A 21,882-nucleotide genomic window follows, 5' to 3' on the forward strand; every position below is an offset into this window, starting at 1 on the left:
TACGCTGTGGACAGTTGAGAGGGAACGTTTGGTGCAGAAGTGTGAGTGTGATTGAATTGTTCTGGAACTGGTTGGCGGAATCCGGAACAGGACACAGGTGGTTGGGAGGTTAATGATGCGTCCGGAACGTCGTGTCTCAAGAAGTCCCGGTTGCGACTCTACACTACTGCTCAAACTCCTCCTGTATCTCCTCCTCGTCACTATCGATCGTCACCGTCGACGACGTCAGCGGTCGCTGCGGCCTTCCGGGGCTCACGTACGGCTCCAAATTCACCCCCGTCTCCGCCACCAGCTTGTCCAGCAAACTCCTCTCAATCAGCTCCTGCTGGTACCAGTCCAGCTTCTTCTGGGCCAGCACCTTCAAGTAGTACAGGGCTTCCGAGTACTGACTCGTTGAGACCAGACATTCCACGAGCAGTGCGAGCAGATCCCAAACCCGCACCGGCGGTCCAACCTGCTCCTCGAGCTTGACCTTGAGCAGCTTGATGACGGCGAGGAACTCGCGCCGTTCGACGGCGTCCTGCAGGTCGATCACCTTGCGCACCTCAGCCATTGCTTGTTGGAGCGTATCGTTGATCTTCTGGGAGGGTGGGGTGGCACGCGAGAGGCACTTGGCCGCTTCTTGGAGCGCCTTCAAGGCTTTGTCGTAGTCGCGGAACTCGTCAATTTCAGCTTGGGCGCAGTTTGCGTAGAAGTTCGCAAGTTGGTTGTACGCCTGGCCTTTGGTGTAGAAGGTTACGATGTTTTTGAGGATCTTGGAGTCACTTTGCCAGCTTAGAGCTTGTAGGTAGTTTGCGGCCATGACATAGACTTCTTTTTGACGGGACATTCCGGCGAAGAAGATGATCTTGTCAGTGTCGCCGGACTTGAGGAGGCTCTTCATGGCGCGGATCTTATCGCCGGCTTGGGTGAACTTCTTCGTAGCGGAGTGGTAGTCGCCTTGCTCTTGGAGGATTTCGCCTAGCTTGATCAGGATGGAAATTCGGGTTTCCTCGGAGACTTCTTCCTTGTTCGGGGTTAGAAGTTCCGCAAGAGTTTCCGTGAGCGGAACTGAGTGATCCGCGGCTACTTGGAGTGCTCGATCGAGCTGTCGAGCACTCGCAAGCAGCTGAACCGCCTTATAGTTCTGCTCGATTCCGATGAAGAAGTCAGCGCAGCGGCTCACCAACTCCGGATCCGAACTAGCGTCCAATTCGGACGCGATCACCTGCAATGACTCTGGCTGTTGCGATTTGAACGCCATCTCGACGGCTTTGTGCAGCATTCCAGCTCGGTGGTAAAGCTCGACAGCTCGTCGATAGTCTCCGTTCTCCTCGAAGTAAGCCGCTGCCGACGCTTTGTCCCGAGGGCGAGCCGTGCAAGCAACCGTCCAAAGATCGTCCTGAAGATCGTTCTCCTTGCAAATTCTTACGGCGTTGCCGTAGGTTTGCGCTCGCGTGTAGAATTGGATCGCCTCGGAGAACTTGCCACTGTTTTCGTAGTAGCGAGCCAGGTGATAACAAGCAGCACGATCGCCACTGTTCCGAGCGATTTCGTCCGCTTTACCAACTTGACCGATGAAGCAAAGGATCCTGACCTGAGAGAACCAATCCTCCGACTTTTGATAGATTTTGAACGCCCCCTCCATATCACCACTGCTCTCGATGTACTGAGCCCACCACTTGAGCAGTTCCGGGTCCTTCGTACCCTGCATGTACTTCTTCAACGCCGCCGGATCGTCCATCAACAGCTGGCTCACATTGTGCATCAAGTTGTTCGTCTTCTCATAAAACTGTATCGCCTTTTGGGTCTTTCCATTCTCCTTCAACCATTCCGCGTACTTGTGATAAGTATTTTTCAAATGCACACGATCAAGGTGTTCAGCGATCTCCAACGCCTCATCGAACCTACCCGCAGCTTGGTAAAGTTTATTCAACAGATCGTACCTTCCAACCTTCTTGTACAACGCTTCCGCTTCCGCGATCATATTCAACTCGATCGCCAAGATCGCCACCCGACACTCATGCTCCAACGTCTGATCCTCCATCGCCTTCCTCAACGCCCGCACCGATCGCGCTCTCTTCAAATGCCCCAAACAAACCTTCGCCACGTCCAACCTCCCCGTATTGACGCAAAGCTTCGCCAAATTAGTCCAAACCGTATCCGACTTCAGCGATCGTATGCAACTAAACGCCTGATCCATGTTCTCCTGGGCCACGTTCAAGCTAAAGTTCAACACCATGTTCCGCGTAACAAGATCGCAATCCTCCAACCCCTTGAAATCCCTCAACGGAACTCGCTCGACCTGGTTCAGCTTCAAGATCACCACGTGCGGAATACAAACATTAATCAACTGCTCCCCACTGCCCAACTCGATCAACTCTAGCTCCCTCAGCTGCAACCGCTGATCCACAAACACCACGTTAATCTGCGACTCGGGAACATTCCCCGCACCACCCTTCCCGCCCTTACTCTGCCCCGGAATCGGCTTCGTCTCGCAAGCCAACATCCGCGGATCGTCCGTGTCCCAGTAGAACCCGATCGGCAAGTGCTGAACCACCGAATCACCCTCCCCCTTGCTGGAAAACTCGTAGTACTTGATGTTGCTGCTCTCCAAGTTCCACAGGTACAGCTTCCCGTCCGGAAGCAGCTGCTCGTTGGCGATCGTGACGGCCACGTGCGTCCCCGTGGCGTTGCACTTGGCGGAGATGATTTCGCCGAACTTTTCAAACAGATCGTAGCCGCTCTTTGGCGGTTGCAGTGGTTTGAGCTCGTGCCGGGAGATGTCGTACAGTTTGAGGTACCCGTTGAGGGTGAACACGGTGAGGTACGGTCCGAGCAGGTCGGCGCCGATGGGTTTGCCTGAAAAAGTGAGACATTTTTTGATCAAAAATCAAAAATAAAAACTAGGAAAACTAGGTTAAAATGCATTTTAGAAGCTGTAAACGAGGCCCGAAAGCTTAAAGATGCTTCAAAAATATAGATTGTGATTCCCATCACTCTAAGCGGTGGTGTCGGAATGATGCTCGATAATCCGAGGTGTTTCTTGAAATTTACTGAAACTAAGTACACCAACCATCACAGCAGATCTTTGTAAACATTTCTGTTTTATTAGATTTTTACTATAAGTTATTCCTATTCTTTTTAAAGAATTTTACAAAAATGTTTCCAAAACCTATTCTCGTCTTACGAGAATGCACTGGAGCCCACGCAATTTCTATTCTCGGCCGAGTTCTTTTTTCTTTTCATTTTAAACTGCGATAACTTTAAAATTTAAGCGATAACCTATACTTTTTGGGTATCAAAATTTTCGTAGGGTACGTTATTCATTAGTTGACCCCTTTCCTATAGTGATGAAAAATTCAATATAATCACAATTTCAAGCGTGTTGTTGTCTACAAATCTTTTATTTGGCAGGTTTAGCATCATTTAAAACAATGTTGACTGACATTGAATTGTCCTTTTCACCAAAATAAGTGTTTTGAGTTCGACATCTGAAATCAGCCATGGCCAATAGCATTTTCACAACAAAACTGCATTTATAGGGGAGAGTGGGGAGACTTGATCCCCGGGGACACTTGATCCCAAGCCTGTATCTCCTCAGCATGTGGGTAAAACAATTAGCTTTGTTCTAGAAAGTTGTGCGAAATTAACTAAAACTCATTGTAGAAAACAAAGAAAAAAATTAAAAAATGTTTAGATTCAGTTACACACATTTTTCTAAAACGAGCTGCAAAAAACTTCCAAGAGATTTTTTTTTCTTTGTATTGATATGTATAGAAAACACTCAAAAATTATTCAAAAAAATATTTTTTACACATGAATTGTTTGATAAACTTATCAACTCCAAAACCCTTACGCATTTGATGTTAAATTTATCGTCATACTATTTTTACATTCAATTGTTTAAAAAAGTGCGTTTAGGGAGACTTGATCCCTGCATTTTTACAGTCACTGGAATCAGCCTCAAGATTAATTAATTGAGCTGGGTTTTCATACATAGTTTCCTTTAGTATAGTTGTACATAACTTACTGCAGTTTGAACCATTTTTCAAAAGTTTCGTAAACAAAAATTGGCAGCTTTTGTAAACATGCGAGGGGGATGACACTCCGCGATTTGACTAAAATCGCATCAAATCGCATCAAATTCCACCTCATTCGCACATCGCACCTTCATCGTGGTTGTTTTTTGCTCATCGCGGCAAATCGCGCCAGATCGCGCTCATCGTGCTCATCGTGGTCAGATCGTGCTCGAATGAAAATTCTTGTTCATGCAGTCAGGGTTGCCATACAATATGCGTTCTTGCAGTTTTCCGTGATACTAGCCGCACTGCACAAATGTTTATTCGAGCAGTCAATAATGTAAATAAACATAAATAAACATAAACGTTTTGGAGCAGCGCTTTTGAAACATAATCAAAGGGTAATCAATCAAGATAAAACCAAACTAACCCCACGTAAACTAACGTTTTCTTCACTGCCGTAGTCCAAGTCGGCATCTTTGAAAGTGCTAAGTTGGCCATCCGATTTCATCCTCCCAGCGGATCGGCGTACAAAGATCCAAAGTGACCCCTCCACCAGTGCGTCATTTATGTCCTACTGGTTCTCCCGTCGTTCCTGCTCACCGTGGATTGTGGTTCTCGGTTGAAGGCCCACGTCGCTGAGGATAAGTTAGATGCGGAGGTTGAGGGAGAGGACGAGTCGGTGACAGACCAGGTTCAAGAAACTGAAATGGACGATGATCCGGAAACGACGAAATCTCCCGACGCCGATACGTTTCTGTTGTTGATCCGCCCGCTACACTCCGCTGGATCTGGTTCACGAGCTTCCGACCGGTTACCCGGCTGAGTTCCTGGTCGGATTCGACAACAAGGTAAGCGACGATTTCATCGTTGAAACCATCCAGGCTTCGTTCCGCTATCGGATGGACTTTTACTGCTTCTTCCAGAACATCTCGGCCATCGGACATCCGTTCGGGATGAACATAGCGCCGATCTACCGGGACGCCAGTAGCAATCAGTTCTCGGAGGCTGTTTTCAAGAAAATCTTCTCGATCATCGAGGTCGACTAGGGCCTGGACGGCGAAAAGTTCTTCAAGTACGTGTTCCTGGCCGCAATCGTGGTGCTGCTGCTCGTTGTCGGCCAGCAGTTCCGCGATTTGTATGGCAAGCGACGTCGACTAAGAGTGGATCCCCGCGAAGACGCTCAAGAAGGTCCGAAACTTCCCCAAGGGCGCAAAGTGTCCCCCAAGCTAAGCCCTCAGCAGCGAAGCGGGCCGTCGGAGACGACTAAATCGCGATTCTCTTGCGCAACTCATCCATCGCGAGGTTGGTGGCCGATTAACCCGATTAACAACTCCGATCCCGGAGGGATCGCAAACTGCTGGAGTGGCTCACCGATGCTGGAAGACGCGATCGATTTTGTGTCGCAGATTCTGACGACTGATAACCTGGGCGTAGAGCCGCGGTGCTGGATCGGAGGCGGTTGGCACTGCGTGAGGACATTGCGACCAATGGGAACAACCCTCACTTCCGAACCGGTGAATCGGCGGGGGCCTTTCCGACGAAGGTGTAGCCAATCATTCCGAGGCTGGACTCGGCCAGCTTGACCAGGTCTCCGGGATTAACTTCACCGGCCGTGGCCCTGACGAGGGGGTCGTGTTGCTAATCGGTTGGATGTTGTTGGCCGACCCAAGAAACCCCGAGAGGAATTCCCTGGAAGGTGATCGCGTGCAGATGTTCCAAGCCTAACTACTTACTGCAAGTTACCCTTGAATTCCTGCATCTCACGCAGGAAATGCGCGACGCTGTTGTTGCAGGCATCCTCGTACCGTGATACGGCATCGATCCACAGGAAAACGGTGAAAATCTGCGAGCCAGAATCCTAACTGGCCACACGCAGTCCACTATCCAGCTGTGTCGCCTCTGGCGGCGGAACATTGAAGTTATATCTGTTTGGACATTTGGACAGGAAGTCACCTAATTATGGAATTGTAATAAATACTACGATAAATAAAGTAAATTAAAAAAAAGCATTTGTGATATAGTGTTACTAAATCGAATATTCACGAAATTCTTTATTTGAATTGCATTCAAGCTAAATTAAATGCAGAATTGTTCAGACTCTAACAATTGTTTAGGTCGGGCTCAGCAACGGAAGTGACGATTTCTTTATCAGTCTCATCACTACTGGTCGAACGTCATCAGCTGACAAGCCTGTCGAAAGAACTTATTCATTTTATTGTCCTACCCCCCCCCCCTCCTTCCCCTTTTGCGGGAACTGATGTTGCTGTTAATGAGCCGCGGCCGGCCAGATCCGATATTCTATTCAACACCTGAAGTGCCAAGTGTTGCTATCCCAGGTGGCGCGATTTCCACCAAACCTCCAAGATACCACCCAGCTGGTGCCCTTGATGTGCACCAGCTGATCATTCTCAATGATCAAGATGGATGTGGACGCACTTATCAAAGCCAGCTACTTGCCGTCCGGGCTGACCGCCACCGAGTTAACCGGCTGGTGTCTTTTTGAGCTGTTCAAAAGGCGTTTCTGGTGATATCAGCAGTGTATCACGTATTAAAGTTCACGTGGATTATCTCGGCGGTTCACTCAACCCTCTTGTAGTTGTAGATGGTTTCCCGCCACCTCCGCCGAACCATCCTCCGTAGCTGAAGCTTGTCCAAGATCTTATGGTTCTGGTCGAATGTATTCAGATGGCCAGCCGCGGCAGCTGCCTGCCGAAAATCAAACTGCTCGGCGTCGGCCAGGTCGTCTTCGATTGGCGACGACGTCCCTGACGTCTTCAGCTGGTTCTGGTTGCCGGCCCTTTGCGTCTTTCAGAACGAGTTCATGCCGATTAGGTTCGCGCACGCGTCAATATCCTGACAGCTGAGATTGATCGCCATTTCCTGATGATTTTTAAGGAACCGTTTTTAAATTTAGCAAGATTATTACAGTGTCGAATTGCTTACCAGCACGGCGATCGGGATGTCGGTGCAACCGTTGAGCGCCTTGACTTACTCGACCCACTCGTAGTTGTAGATGGTTACCCGCGAGCCAAACCGTCCTCCGGGATGAACGTCTCGAGCGACTAGTTCAGATAGGGTAGATTTCACCGATGCATTCCGACATGGTTTCATTCTCCGAGTCGTCCTTCATGTCGTGCGCTCCAGCCTTGTGCTGAATGGTATTGGACACGTGCTGGTGCACCTAGATAAACTCGCGTGGGCGTGAGCAGTAGGTCGGACCGGAAGGCGTGTATGACATCGTAAATATCCGCGACAGATCGACCAGTTCAGCGTCTGAAAAGTGTGCAAACAAGAAGAAGAGCGAGAATGTTAATTATGGTAGTCAAGTGGCGCCGGGCTCGCAGCGACAGAGTACGTGTGAGTCCTCAATGTTGGGTAGTCCTTTACCACTGGCCGGTGTCGACGACGATCCGTCCGGATTGGTGGCCGAGTAGCTAAGTTGCCAGATCCGCAGCAGGACCTTTTTGTTTCAAAGCATGTTTAGGGCCAGCTGGTTGAGCGGCTTCTCGTGCTCAGAACTGATGCTGCTGCTATTTCCACCAGCCGTGGCCACCGTTACAGTTTCTCCAAGCGGTACAGCGGAACACTTCTGTTGTTACTACTGGTCGTTGTCGTGGTGTAGCCTCCACCTCCGCCACTCGAGCTCAAGCTGCATCTAGCTGGGCTGCTACTTCCCGAGAGACCACTGCTACTTCTATCGGAAATCTTCTAGCAGCTCGCGGCACTGCTCGTTGCGGACGTGGCCGCCGGCGTGGATGCAAACCCACCGATTCAACTGGGCAGCTCGAACGATTGTGCATCCAGCTAACTGATTAGGTTGTTCGTAGTCTGGATGACGTTCTCAGGCACCGATTCTGCGAGACGGGAGGAGACGGCATGCAAGGCAGAGGATCGGGTTGGATTTGGGCGCAAAGACTGCTAGTTCCGCGACGATTTCCAGCTCAGGGACTTATCTGGAGCGTCGATAGTGCGAATCGACAGCGGCGACTTCCTTGCCTTTCACAGGGGTCATTCCGGCTAGGTCGTCTTCGGCGAAAATTCTCGCAACCGCCGTCTTTCTCCTTCATAGCGGGCTTTCGGTTGTAAACGAGAATCTTGGAAGGACGCTCGACAAACTGTTAATGCAGAGAACTTGGCCGGCAGGATTACGTGAGATCCGTGAGGTTTTGGTAATCCGGTGGAAAACTTGCCACTTTTCCCACGTGTTTTTTTTTTGTTTTGTTTTGCTCTTCCACTGCTCGAATCGAATTTCAGCAAGACCTGTCATTTAGTTGCTGTCAAACTCATTCGAGCAGTGTTCAGCTCACATCGCGCGATTTTTCTACATCGCGCTCACATCGCGATGAAATCGTGCCAGATCGCGCTCATTCTTGGCAATCGTGGCAGATCGCGTTCATCGAAGGTCATCGCAGTTGAATCGCGAGCTCATCTCGGGAGTGTCATCCCCCTCGTAAACATGCTTAATTTTGGTCTAAAAAATAATATTTTAAGTTTTTAAATATTTAACATAATAAACTTGTTATATTTTGAACACAAACGTACAGTTTTTATGTGAAATTGCTGTAACTTATAGAAAATTAAAAGTTTGGATGAATAAGAAACATTTTGCTTAAGATTTCTTCAAAATGTTGAAAGGGGGATCAAGTTACCCCTCTTACCCCTAACATTTTTAAAATGCCGGTTTAAAATATTTTTTTAAAACGCTTGGCGTGATTCGAAGAGTTCTTCTGATGAAATATCCTTATTAGCCAAACATAGATGAATGTTTAAGCTTTCAATTCATGCAAAAAGTTTATAGTTTTGTGAGAAATTGACAGAGTTATGTGCGATACAAAAAAAGGGGATCAAGTCTCCCCACTCTCCCCTACTTTATGATTGAATTAACTTTCCAATAATTTTTTGACTGATTATTAAACTTCAGCAAGTCGAAATAATGTAAGTTTAAGAAACTTTACTAAAATAAAGCGAATAACTGCTCATTTTCGACCAAAAATTAGGGGGGGTCCAATATAGAACAACGAAGATCCAAACTTTTCCAAAAGTGTACCCCTGTTAATTTAACTTTCAAAAATGAAGAAAACTGTGTGTTTAAGCAAAAGTTTCTCTTAAACATACAAGAAATGCTTGCTGTTATCAACCTAAACTTTTTTCAATTATGAGTATAAATATAGCAGTTTTCATGTTAAAAGTACCAAAAATGCTAAAGCCGTAAGAATTTATAATTAATCAAAACTTAACTTAAGTACTAATTGTACTTAACTGAAGCATCATATTTGTAGTTTGAAAAGATATTTTATAATAATAAATCAATAATAAAACTTTTTTTTAAATAAACATGCGTGGTTTATCAGCAATTGTGTATTTTGGGTGACTTTAACCAGAGTCAGCTCCGATGGTCTCCTGCCTTAAGTAGACATTTTTTCGTTGATAGCAACAACTCCACCTTAGCCCCCCTAGCAGCTCGGTTATTGGATGAACAACACATGGCAGACCTTCTTCAAATTAACGGTGTTACAAACGAGAACAACTCGATCCTCGACCTATGTCTCATCAGTAGCGATATCGTGGGAAGGTCCAAAATCTGCAGAGCCCCAAAACCTCTCGTCAAGGAAGTCAGACATCATCCCCCATTACACCTGTGCATCGATGATTGTCAGCCGCTTGAGTTTTCCGATGTCAATGCAAAAACCTACTACGACTACAAGAATGCTGATTTCCAACGCATGAACATCTTTTTTAACACCAATAACTGGGACGCTACCATCTCCAGCAGCGATGTGCACTCTGCAGCGTTGAAGCTATCCCATGTGCTTCTGTACGCAGTCGACCAATTTGTTCCTAAAAAGAGCCACATTCCTCCTGCCACTCCCGAATGGTCTACCCCAGCCCTCAAAAAGCTGAAATCCTCCAAGAGAGCTGCCTTGAAAAAGTTTTCCAAGTGCCCTATTAGTGTCAATCGCTTAAATTTGAATCAGATCAGCAACGACTACAGGCGGTTGAATAAGTCACTGTTCCTCGCTCACCAATCTCGTGTTCAGAACCGCCTCAAACAAAACCCTAAAGGCTTCTGGAAGTTCGTAAACGAGCAACGAAAGGAGTCTGGTCTTCCGTCAACTATGATCCGTGACGGGGTGGAAGTCTCAACCTCATCTGAGATTTGTGATGCCTTCCGTGTCCAATTTTCGAGCGTTTTTGCTGACAACAACCTAAGCGACCCTGATGTTGCTGCGGCAGCTGACTCGGTTCCTGATTCCGGTCTTGTCTGCTCCGACCTTCAAGTCTCTCGGGAGGACTTTAATGCAGCGTGTTCGAAATTAAAAAGTTCCACGTCTCCCGGACCTGACGGAGTTCCCGCTATCGTTATCAAAAAGTGTGCAAATAGCCTCTCGGAGCCACTCCTTCGAATCTTTAATTTATCACTTTCTCTTGGAGTTTTCCCCAATAACTGGAAGGAGTCATATGTGTTCCCAGTGTTTAAGAAGGGTTGCAAGCAAGACGGTAAAAACTATCGCGGTATTGCCGCCCTCTGTGCCGTCTCCAAGTTGTTTGAAGTGATTGTTTTGGAGTTTCTTCGCCACAACTTATCGCACGTCGTCTCCGATGACCAACACGGGTTCTTCCCTAAACGTTCCACCAATACGAATCTTGTCACTTACATTTCCAAGATCCAACGTGCGATTAGCGATGGCTATCAAGTCGACGCCATCTATACTGACCTTTCTGCGGCATTTGACAAGATTAACCACCGTATAGCAATTGCGAAACCAAGGGGTTTCCAGCATCAAGGATTACTGACCAGTCTAAATGGAATTACCAGGATTACTGGCAATAAGTCATGCATTACTTTGATTTCCCAGAATTACTTGGGATTTCTAGAAACCACGCAGAATTGCTCAAATTTATAAAAATAACTTGGAATTACTGCCTAGCTTCCAGCATATTGAGAATTGGATCGAATGACAGCTGTCAAATGCACAAAACCACGTGCTTGGCAATAGTACGTCCATCCCGGGAATTCCCGGGATTTTTATATGTTGTACGGGGAATTTCCGGAATTAAACAAAAATCATAATGGCCTGGAAATTACATTAGTATTACAATTAATAAGTTTAAACTTTTCTAAAATTTTACATTAATTGGTACCATTTTATTTGTTGTCATTTTTGTTTTTAGACATCTTAAACCAATTTTCAAGCTGTTTTATTCATGTCATATAGAAATAAATAAAAAATAAATATTTATAAGATACTTATTTAATTTGAATTAGAAATGTGGTGCTTATAAAATTCAAAGCACAACAGAGAACTGCAAAAAATTGTTTAACACTGGAACGCCCAACGCATGTCCAACTTACACAGACGCCCAAGCCTCCCAAAAAAGGAGGAACAGTAACTTCAACTCACAGGGTCTCGGGCATTACTCAACCAATCGGGACGATTCTTGTTTCCAGTGATTTGTAAGAATGTCTAGATGATCCTAAAATTGTGCAGAACTTAATTCGATCAAATCTGAAATTTTTGCGATCAAAAACATCGTTCCACCTTTTTTAAAACGACTGCCACCGCGGAATTTTTGGCAATTTTTTTTACACGCGAAAAAAAAAGTTGGAACGATGTTTTCGATCACAAAAATTACAGATTTGATCGAATTAAGTTCTGCAAAGTTCTATAATCATCTAAACATCTAACAAATCACTGGAAAGAAGAATCATCTTGATTGGTTGAGTTATGCCCGAGAACCAGTGAGTTGAAGTTACCGTTCCAACTTTTTTGGAGCCTTGGGCGTTGGAATGTTAAGCTATCTAAAAACTGCTATCCTTGTTTAGATTGATATTAATAGTATTGAGCTAATTCTATAAATTTAAAGCTTGAAAAACATAACAAATATAAAGAAAACATAGATTTTATGACTTTTCCAAAAACTAAAAACTTCCCGGGAATAAATAAATATTTTTCCCGTTTTCCGGGAAACTCAAAACCTGGTAAAATTAGACGTCCTGCTTGGAAATCATCGAACAATTGGGTAAATATCAACATCATTTTGAAAACTGATTTTGGCGTTTGAGTGCATTTAAAATTCAAAGCACAACAAAGAACAAAAAAAATCTTCAAAACTATCTAAAGGTGCTATCCCTGTTTAGATTGATTTTAATAGTATTGAGCTAATAGTTTGATTTTAAAAACATAGATTTTATGACGTTTTCAAAAATTTCCCGGGATAAAAAATATATTTTTTCAGTTTTCCGGTAAACTCAAAACCGGAGAAAATTGGACGCCCTACTTGGAAATCATCGAATAATGTGGTAAACATCAAAGTCAGTTTGACAACTGATTTTGACGTTTGAGTGTTTTTCATCCGAATACTTTTGAATTAGAGAGCATCCAAATTGGCGGACATTTCGAATCCGCTCTGTACTTCTTACAACCATAAAAAGCATCAAAGAAAAGCAAAATGCATTCTGCCGATTTACCTTTAAAGAATTACTAGTAGTTACTTGAATTAATGGGAAATACACGAATTACTGAGTAACTATGCCAACTATGGAATTACTCGAATTACTACGGAATTACTAGATAATTCCAGAATTACAGGAATTACTGCAGAATTGCGGAGTAATTCTGGAATTACTGAATTACTTACTCAAAATCCGAATGATCCCGTACTAGCTGTAACTTTGGTTTCATGCATGAAAATTAATAGGCAATAAATAGAATTATAAAAGGTTTTTCGAAATTATCTTTTTAACAGTTATGTTTTATTATTTTATTATTTTCTGAAGTATGTTTTCACAAACAAGAATCATGGAATTACCAGGATTACTGGGATTATTAGGAATTACCAGGATTACTCTGGAATTATTCAGTAAATCCGGAATTACAGAATTACTTGGTCAAATTCCAAGTAATTCCGGATTAGTGACCAGTCTGACACGATGCTGGAAACCCCTTGTGCGAAACTTCGCCGTGTTGGCCTACACGGTTCTTTGCTTACGTGGGTTAACTCCTACCTGACCGGAAGAACTATGTTGGTTAAAATCGCCGATAACTTGTCTTTACCATTTTCTGTTACCTCGGGTGTTCCACAGGGAAGTCATTTAGGGCCGTTTCTTTTCCTGTTGTATATCAATGATGTCAATTTCCTGCTTCGCTGTCCAAAACTATGCTACGCTGACGATTTTAAATTGTATGCTATAATTAAGAGGCCTACTGACATGGAAGATTTGCAAGCTCAGGTTGATTTATTTGCTGACTGGTGCCGCTTGAATCAGATGGTTCTCAATCCTTCTAAATGTTCGACAATTACATTCACCCGTAAACGCTGCCCAACGTTTTTCAGTTACAAAATTCTTGGTAACCCACTTACTCGTGACTCTTTTGTCAAGGATTTAGGCGTGTTGTTGGATTCGAAGCTTTCTTTTAAAAACCACATTTCCTATTTGTGCTCGAAGGCTTCTAAACAGCTAGGAATGATTTTTAGAATGACCAAATATTTTCGCGACGTCAATTGCCTAAAAATTCTCTATCTTTCCTTAGTTCGCTCCACCCTAGAGTACGGTTCAGTTGTGTGGGCTCCTTATTACCATAATGACATTGGACGAATCGAAGCGATCCAACGTAAATTTACAAGATTTGCTTTAAGACATCTTGGTGAGTGTCCAAATTACGAAACTCGTTGCTCTATGCTCCACCTTGATCCTTTGAGTGTTCGTAGAGAAGCTGCTAAAGCCTTTTTTGTTGCTGACCTTTTCCGATCAAACATCAACTGTCCTTTTCTAACGAGTGAACTGAACGTCAACATTAGACGCCGGGTGCTTCGCTCACACTCTTTTCTCGTTATACCTGGAGCCCGTACAAATTATGCCTTCCATGAACCTGTTTCTAGTATGTGCAGGGTTTTTGAACGTTGTTACCCCTTTTTCGATTTCCATTTGTCTCGTCCCCGTCTGAAGCACGATATTTTTAATTTTCTCAGGGAAGCATATGTGTTTTGACAAAGGTTTAGACCGGTTTATTTTTAGTTAGTTTTATTTATTTATTTATTTATTTATTTTTTACATTGTGCTAGTTTAGTTTGTTAGCTTAAGTTTGATTGTATATATCCTCTATGTCATTTGGATTGTAAAATCTGTTGATAATAAAAAAGTAAGAGGTTTTGTGCCTATTTGAGAAGGACCCATCGGTAGGCGTTCCACTCAAACGGGCTTTTCCCTCATATAAAACATAAAACATAAACAAATTTATTGTTTAGTTTCGGTCAACCATTTAGGTAATTAATATGGAAAAATTTGCATCAAAATTACTTTTTTTAATTATTGTTATGTTTACAGTGGTTTTCGAAACGTTTTCTCAGATATTTTTCGGAAATAAATGTGTTTAAATGTCTGTTAGGTTTTTTGTTGTTTAAAGCCAAATTTGTTAACAAAACATATTTGTTTATGATGAAAAGTGAGCAAAATCCGAGGGGCGGGACAATAGTAAAAAATTAAATAAATTAATTAATTAACTGCCGAAATTAACGAATTAACTTTTGTTTACGATCGGAACATCGCCACCTCTCTTTATACTACATTGGTTTGACAGTTTGACATCGATCGCGCGTGTTTGTTGTTGTTGTGTTTGGAAATGTTTTGTCGTGAAAAGAAGGCAAAAAAAGCAACAAAAAAACATCCGCAAGGCACAGGCAAACCAAAAAAGAGCCACCACCACAAAAGCAATCTGCGTAGCTTCCTCCTGGACGATACCGGAGGCAACTCATCTAGACAAGCTGGCCCGGCAGGATGATGCAAAGCAGAGGATTATTAAGTTTCGGTGAGAACCCCATCACTCGCCTGCTACTCGTTCCAGGTGCGCCGGAGCCTGCAGCTGATGCTGCAATCTTTGAAGCGGGCTCTCACCATCGACGCCAACAAACCATCGCATCCAGTAAAATCAACGAAAGCGACAAACTGGTGATCCACCGCGAATCAAACTATTCCGCGGAGCAAAGTCGGCGGGTGGATTCGGCGATAACTGGGAGAGGCGTTGGAGGTAAGACTATTCAAAAACTAGTGAAAAGTAGTTCGTAATTTCGTATCACGCCACCCGCAGATTTTGAAGGAAAATGCTCTTCCGTCGAGACTCCCGCCAAGCAGCTGAAAAGGTCGGCCCCGCTGTCGGTCGTGCCAAATCCACGACATCCGTTACCATTACCCGGGGAACAGCAACCGACGACAAAGCTAAATTTGGACTTTTCCCGTGATCCGGAAGCGGCGCATCTGTCCTTGTCCCAGAGTCAAGCTGTACTTCTCGGAGATTCGAGTGTTTTTTATGTGCGTAGTGCAATCAACGAAGTTTTTTTTTACTCGATCGATAGTCTGGGCCAATAAATTCAGCGATCTGTATACGATTGGAGTGATCGAGAGTAACAACATCTGATGCTACAGTGTGAATGTTTTCTTTTCAGTTAATAAAAAAAACGTTCTGATTTTTAAAACTTTTATTCGCATACACCTGCGACCTGCGTTTTGATGACCTCGTTAGAACCGACGACAGTTTCTCTGGCACGATGAACTTGTTGGTGGTGACCACTCCAGCTTGACGCAAATTTGCTTTTCGACGACATCGGCCGGAAAGACCATATCCTCGAAAGTGGTGTCGTACGCGGCGATCAGAGAGCAGGAACGCGATCTATTCTGCTTGTTAATGGCGGGTAGAAGCTCGAAGGCCGGTGGACCTCGCTGACTGAGTTGATGTAAGCGTGACAACGACACCGCTAAAGCGTTCGCTGGCGGGAACCGCTTCCAGCAGGCCGCTGGTGATGGTGATGGTTACCTGTGGTTGGGAGAAAATACAAGATTGAAAACTGCATATTAATTAGTTTAACAAATTTACCACCTCCACGTCTCGTTTTTCGTCCAATTAAACTTGTTAACCTCTTACAACGTGGTGTTGCTTTCTGCTGGCCTACCGCATCTGGCAGGCCGCATTGAAGAGCGTTGAACCATTCCGGCGCTGGCACTCGGCACCTATAGTGATGATCTGTTGGTTCTTTTCTTGAACACACGTTGAGCCGTCAACTCGTTAGTCGATCATCCGGCGGGTTCGATCATAATCAGCTGCTTGCCAAGATCGGCCTCCTTGAAGTGCCGATGGAACACCTCCTCCACCTGCTTGCCTGTCGCTTCCCACTGGTTTTGGTAATTTTCGTTAACCGCAATCCGGCCACTGCAGCTATTTCCGAACCGGATCCCCTTGAACTACTGCTCAACTTCGGCGCCTTCCTCAGCGGAATCAACGACATTTTTGACCGCTTTTATTCCCGGCTCCTTTATTTCCACCTCCTCGACCTGCTGCAAAGTTTTGCAGCTTTTCGGAAAGTCCCCGTCTCAAACACGAACGAACCATCTGCAACGGGTCCAGCCGAAACAGGCTATTATGTATAGAATGATGGGACTGCCGAACAATAAACAATTTGGCCACCTTCAGCCCGGTTCTGGTGCAGCATGTTGAATCCCCGGCGTCTTCCGGATATGGTGTGTTCAACAGTTTCAAAATCTTTAAAATAACCAAAACAATCTTGACAGTCGAGCGCGAAAGAGATACAAAAACAACCAATGTGTTCAACAAAACAGGTGAGCGCTGTTAAATGTCAACCGACGAGACATATTTAATTCCTTAATGTATTAAATGTGAAAATTTAATATATTAAGGCCAGTTTCGCGCCCCTCGGGAAAATCCATCTTTTATTCATTATATCTATCATTAGACCTACACCATGCATCAAAACATCAAATATCGGTTAAATTTGGTATAAAAATAAAAGTTTGCTTATAGTGGACCCGGGTCCACAATCGGATTATGGACCCGGGTCCACAATCGGATTATGGACCCGGGCCACTATAGGAAAAGGGGGTCCATAACAGGCAAAAAACCCTTTTTTTCAAATGGCTATTTTTCTGCTCAAAAACAAATAACTGATGAAACAAATAGTCAAAATTGTTCAAAAGACTTCAGATTTCATTGTTTTGTACAAAGGGTTATAGAAAAGTGCTTAAAGTATTGAAAATTTGTGAAAAATGTGCTTCGGCTCTACTAGGGTTGATTTTTTCCCGTTTTTTGTCATTTTCCGTTTTTGCGCGAAGCTCGTAGAAAAGGAAAAAAAAATGTGAATAACAAATGCCTCGATGCTAATCACCTGTTGTTTAAAGGTTTGGAGGAAATAAATGTAGAGCACTGCAAGCATTTATATATAGAGATGGTATTGGATATTATAATTGTACTGTAACTTGCATTATAATAAAATTTTAAACAGATTGTCATTCAACATTCGATCCAACATGCAAAACAACTAGAAAATAGAGGGCTAAAAAAAAGTTGCCTGGTTGGTTTTGGGAATGACTTAGGGTAAGTGCCTCTGTTTTTGACTTTTCAAAAAGCAAAATAATCTAGAGATCTGTCCGCATCTTTTGCTTCTTGAATTTTGAAAATCCGTCCACAGGGAGCCGAGATACAGCTGTTTGAAGTTGGACTTCGCTTTTTTTCGCTAGCTTGGTAGTTCGCGGGATAATATTGAGGATGGTTGTTTAAGTGTTAATGGCAAGCAAAATCAAGTTTTGGTAACTGAAATACCAGCAACGATTGCTGAATCCTCAGCAAATGGTCTGTCAAAATGACACAAGAAAATTACAAAATTTTCAGCAAAATAATTTGACATTGATTTTGTTGAAATTTCAGTTGTTTTGACAATAATTTTACTGAAATTTCAGTAAACTATCTGTCAAAGTGAAAAATGACCGTTTACTGAAAATTCAGTAAAATCTAAATTACTGAATCGCTTACTGAAATTTCAGTTGATGAAAATTCATTAAAACTTTACTAAATTTCAGCGAAATAATAACTAAATATGATTTATTCACTTATTTATTGAATTGCTATTGCATTTCTGGAATTTCCATATTTACTATTTGTATTTTTTTTTTAAGAACAAAATCACCACTAGAATTAAGATGCCTCAATTATTAAGAATTAAGCTCAACCAACCAAAACGGACAAGCCTCCTCACAAAATCTCAAACAATCAAAACCGGTAGGAAATAAATTTCAACCCTTTCCATCCCTCCTTCAACTCACCTTCATGGTCACTGAAAAATATCTCCTGCAGCACGACCCCGCTGAGGGAGTAAATTTTCACCTGCTCCGCCCCGAGCGCCACCACGTTCTGGTCGTACAGGTAAATCGCCACACAATCAACGCCAAAGCTGCCCTGGTACGTGATGGATAGCGCATCGGCGTCTTCTTCCGGGCCTCCGGACGACGCCGAGACGACGGACGAACCTCCGACGCCGGGGACGCCCACCCGGTAGACGGCCACCGTACGGCCGTTTGTTAGGACAAGATTTATCTCGCTCAGCGCAAGATGGATGATGGAATTATCGCTTTTCATCACGGCCGTCCGCCGTTCCGCGTCACCCCCCGCCGACGTACTCTGCTGGGCCAGGGCCAACTCGTTGGACTTTTTCTGGGTCGCCCACAGGGTTCGGGTGTGGCCGGCGAGGAGGGCCTGCTCCTTCAGGATGAACACACTCGACAGGCAGTTGACCATCATGCAGGGTCGGTTCGCGTCCGTAATGCCCCAGGTGAGACTCTTGATCGTGCCGCGGACCGGCGTTACGTTCGTCAACTGCCACTGGTTCTCCGGGTAGTCGTACGACCGGTTCACGTTCAGTCGGCGCCACGTGTACAAATTGCCCTGATTTGTGCCGGCACTCAGCGTCTGGTTGTCTTTGCAGTACGAAACGCAGGTGAAAAGCTCAACGGCGGAGTTTCGGGACGGTACATTTGTCCCACTCCCAGCCGTTGCGGTCAACTCCATCGACAGGACGTAATTATCGTTACTTTCAATGTCCCAAATACGGACGGACAAGTCTCCTGTTAAAATGGCCAAGGCCGCGCCGACTCCGGCGACCCACGTGATGGCACTTTTGTAGCCGGACGCCTTCACCGAACCGGACAGCTTGACGCGGTCCAACTCGGTAATTTGACCGCTGCCATCCACCTCGTAATGACCGATGGTGATGTCCTCCAACAGTAGCACGATGGAGTCCCTAAAAAAAACATTACAACTTAGAAAGATTCCCATCTGAATTTACAGTTGAAATTTGAACTCACTGCCTCGGGTGCCACAAGATCTGAATGATCGGGATGCTGTCCCCGCGCACAATCTCCGTGCACGTGCCCGTCTGGTTGATGTAGTACAGGATGCCGGCCTGGGTGCACGCGAAAAAGCAGTAGTTGTCGGCGAGGGTGGCGTGCGCCAGGTTTCGCACGGCCGTCCGCGGGCGCCACGTGGTCAGCGTGTCCAGCGCGGCCTCGTCGCCGGCCACCGCGGCTCTGCGATGGGGAAATACAATTTTTAATTTTTAATTTGAAACGACGAATATTTTTCTTTGATTTTCTCAAATTTTAATAACAGAAGTTTCGCTTTGATCTAAAAATTTAACAAAAATTTTATATTGGCCCATGGGCCATAGTTCGGAAAACCGCAGATATAAGAACACTAACCAACAAAAAATTACAAAAATGGATCTTGGATTTTCTCAAATTTTAATAGCAAATGTTTCGCTTTGATCCCAAATTTCAACAAAATTTTTATTTTGGCCCATGGGCCATGGTTTGGAAAACCTCAGATAAAAGAACACTAATCAACAAAAATTTACAAAAATGACTGTGATCCTAAATTCGAGGCAAAGGATGAACTTTACAAACCCATTTGTAAATTTTTGTAGGTCAGTATCCAGATTTTTAAGCGAAGATGGCGGTTCGAATGGTGCACGCTCGAAATGTCAAAATCACGCAGTGGTACCAACATTACAAAAAAAAATGTTGACCATTCGTAGCGCCATCTTCGTTTAAAAATCTGGTATCCAGATTTATCAATCAGTATTATCAATAAAAAAAGCCAATTCTCTCTTACTTGGCCAAGCTTGTCAACTCCCGGTTGCTAGCGCTCTCGATCGACTTCCGGAACGTGATGTGCAGTAGCGGATCCCGCAGATCATGGTTGAACATGGTCAAGAACTGACCATGCCCATCGTACCGCCACCCGGTCAACACTCCCATCGCATCGGCCGTAATGACCCGGCCCCCTTTCTCGCTAAACTCCAGCAGCATAATCGGAGACTTGTGCGGCCCATTGATGGTGGTAAAGTCCCGTTTGCCCTCGAACCAGGCATGTATCTCGCCATTCTCCCACCCACTTAGCAGAATCTTCTTCTCCGGGTGCCAGGTCAGAACCGTCGCTTGGGACGTCAAGTGCACCGGGTAGGTCACGTTCCGAAGGGGGACACCCTAAAACAGACAAAAATTTCGTGTAGAATCTTTCTCAAACTTCAAAAGTGAACAAAACTCACCGTATCATCAAAGATCGTTACGGAACCACCCCGTTCATTACTGTACGAGGCCACGGCGAAGATCGGCTCATTCGGATGCCAACAACTGACCGTACTGATCGCTTCACTGTCCAAAAACTGGACCTTGGTGTCGAAATACAGTGTCATCTTTGCAGGTTCTCAATGATCAGTGAAAATTTTTATTGATCAAACCAGAATGAAACCCGATTTCATTCACAAATGTTCAGTTTACAGTTATGCCCCCAACAAAGCGTCACCATAGTAACGGTCAAGGTTACGTTTGTTTACAAACAGCGTTCATTCACAAAATATTAACTTTTATCAATGAAATAAAACAATCTTTGAGGAAAAACACAATACAGTTATTTGACGCTGCGCAATCCATTCACCACTACTGAGCGGCGCCTCGTACCTGCTCAAGCGGTGCGAAGCATCTTCACCTGTTGATTGCGAGTTGTTTACATCGGGCACCTGTACGGGAGTGCAGGTGAGGTGCGTTAGTGTGCGTGAAGCCGGTTTACGATTACAGTAGAAGCTTCAGGTGAGATTTAAAAGTGGTAAATCGAGTTTAGATATTTCTTAATGTTTGTTGTTCTTAGTTTGTAATTTGTGCGTTTATTTATAACGAGAACCTGTTAGTTTACAACTTTTTATCGGGTCAAGGAAGTTAGGTGGAATTATTCAGATTTGTTCAAAATTATTTGATAAGACTAGTGTTACAGCACACAATCTGTCCCCTTTTTGAATAATTAGATTCCAGATACATTACAGTAACAGCAACATTAAAAACACATAACTGACGAAAACATTCACCATTCTCATTAAAAATAATATATTTTCATTCACATCAAGTACTTAATGGAACACATTTGTTTAGACTTAAGTAAATAATAAAATAGGTTAAGATAGTTAAGATAGGTTACTATAATTTTTTTGCGAACAAAAACTTCGCGAACGTCGAAAGTTCAATTGAATATATTTATTGAACGATCTGTGAACACATGTTAAAAACGGTTATAAATACAGGGGAATGTTTTTTTTTAATTTTTTTTTAGCTGATTGCACTCAAAATTTCGTTGAAATTTTGAAATTTTTTGAAAATGTATTTTTTTCTTCTGTTCAATTTTAGGTTATTTGATAATATGTTCTGGATTTTCGGAAAGAGGGTAGACAACAAATTGGAATTTAAAAATTAAATTGACAAAATCGAATCAAGCTTTTGACGCGTATAGCGTTTGAAAAGGTCGTATGCGCATCGGTCATAATTTACAAAAATTAAAACTTTTTTTTGTTTATTTTTTTTTTCTTTAAAAAGATTTACATTTAATCTCGGACTGGAACCTGGGGATCAAGGCTTAGTGATTTTTCACGCTCGAAAATTGCAAATTTCACGGGGACCTCAATTTTAAAACACCAAATTTCATGCAAATTTCGCGGAACGTGAAAAATGATAAAATAACTCTGAAAATCCAATGTTTAAATTAAGAAACTA

At 43.8% G+C, this 21,882-nt stretch overlaps 2 protein-coding genes across 2 annotated transcripts; one reads left to right on the plus strand and one right to left on the minus strand.

The window, feature by feature from the left end:
* Nucleotides 1-119: 119 nt before the first annotated feature.
* Nucleotides 120-20,850, minus strand: LOC120423411 (intraflagellar transport protein 140 homolog). The gene is made up of 5 exons (XM_039587249.2): nt 20,391-20,850; nt 19,955-20,328; nt 19,150-19,371; nt 18,112-19,085; nt 120-2,841 (listed from the first exon to the last, which is right to left on the minus strand). The coding sequence occupies exons 1-5, from the start codon at nt 20,535-20,537 to the stop codon at nt 164-166; spliced, it is 4,395 nt and encodes a 1,464-aa protein (XP_039443183.1). The 5' UTR covers nt 20,538-20,850; the 3' UTR covers nt 120-163.
* On the plus strand, nt 14,488-15,808 carry LOC128092539 (uncharacterized). The gene is made up of 2 exons (XM_052706556.1): nt 14,488-15,031; nt 15,092-15,808. The coding sequence occupies exons 1-2, from the start codon at nt 14,782-14,784 to the stop codon at nt 15,367-15,369; spliced, it is 528 nt and encodes a 175-aa protein (XP_052562516.1). The 5' UTR covers nt 14,488-14,781; the 3' UTR covers nt 15,370-15,808.
* Nucleotides 20,851-21,882: the final 1,032 nt, after the last annotated feature.

The sequence above is a fragment of the Culex pipiens genome, chromosome 1 (genome assembly GCF_016801865.2).
Source record: "Culex pipiens pallens isolate TS chromosome 1, TS_CPP_V2, whole genome shotgun sequence".
Lineage (NCBI taxonomy): Eukaryota > Metazoa > Arthropoda > Insecta > Diptera > Culicidae > Culex > Culex pipiens.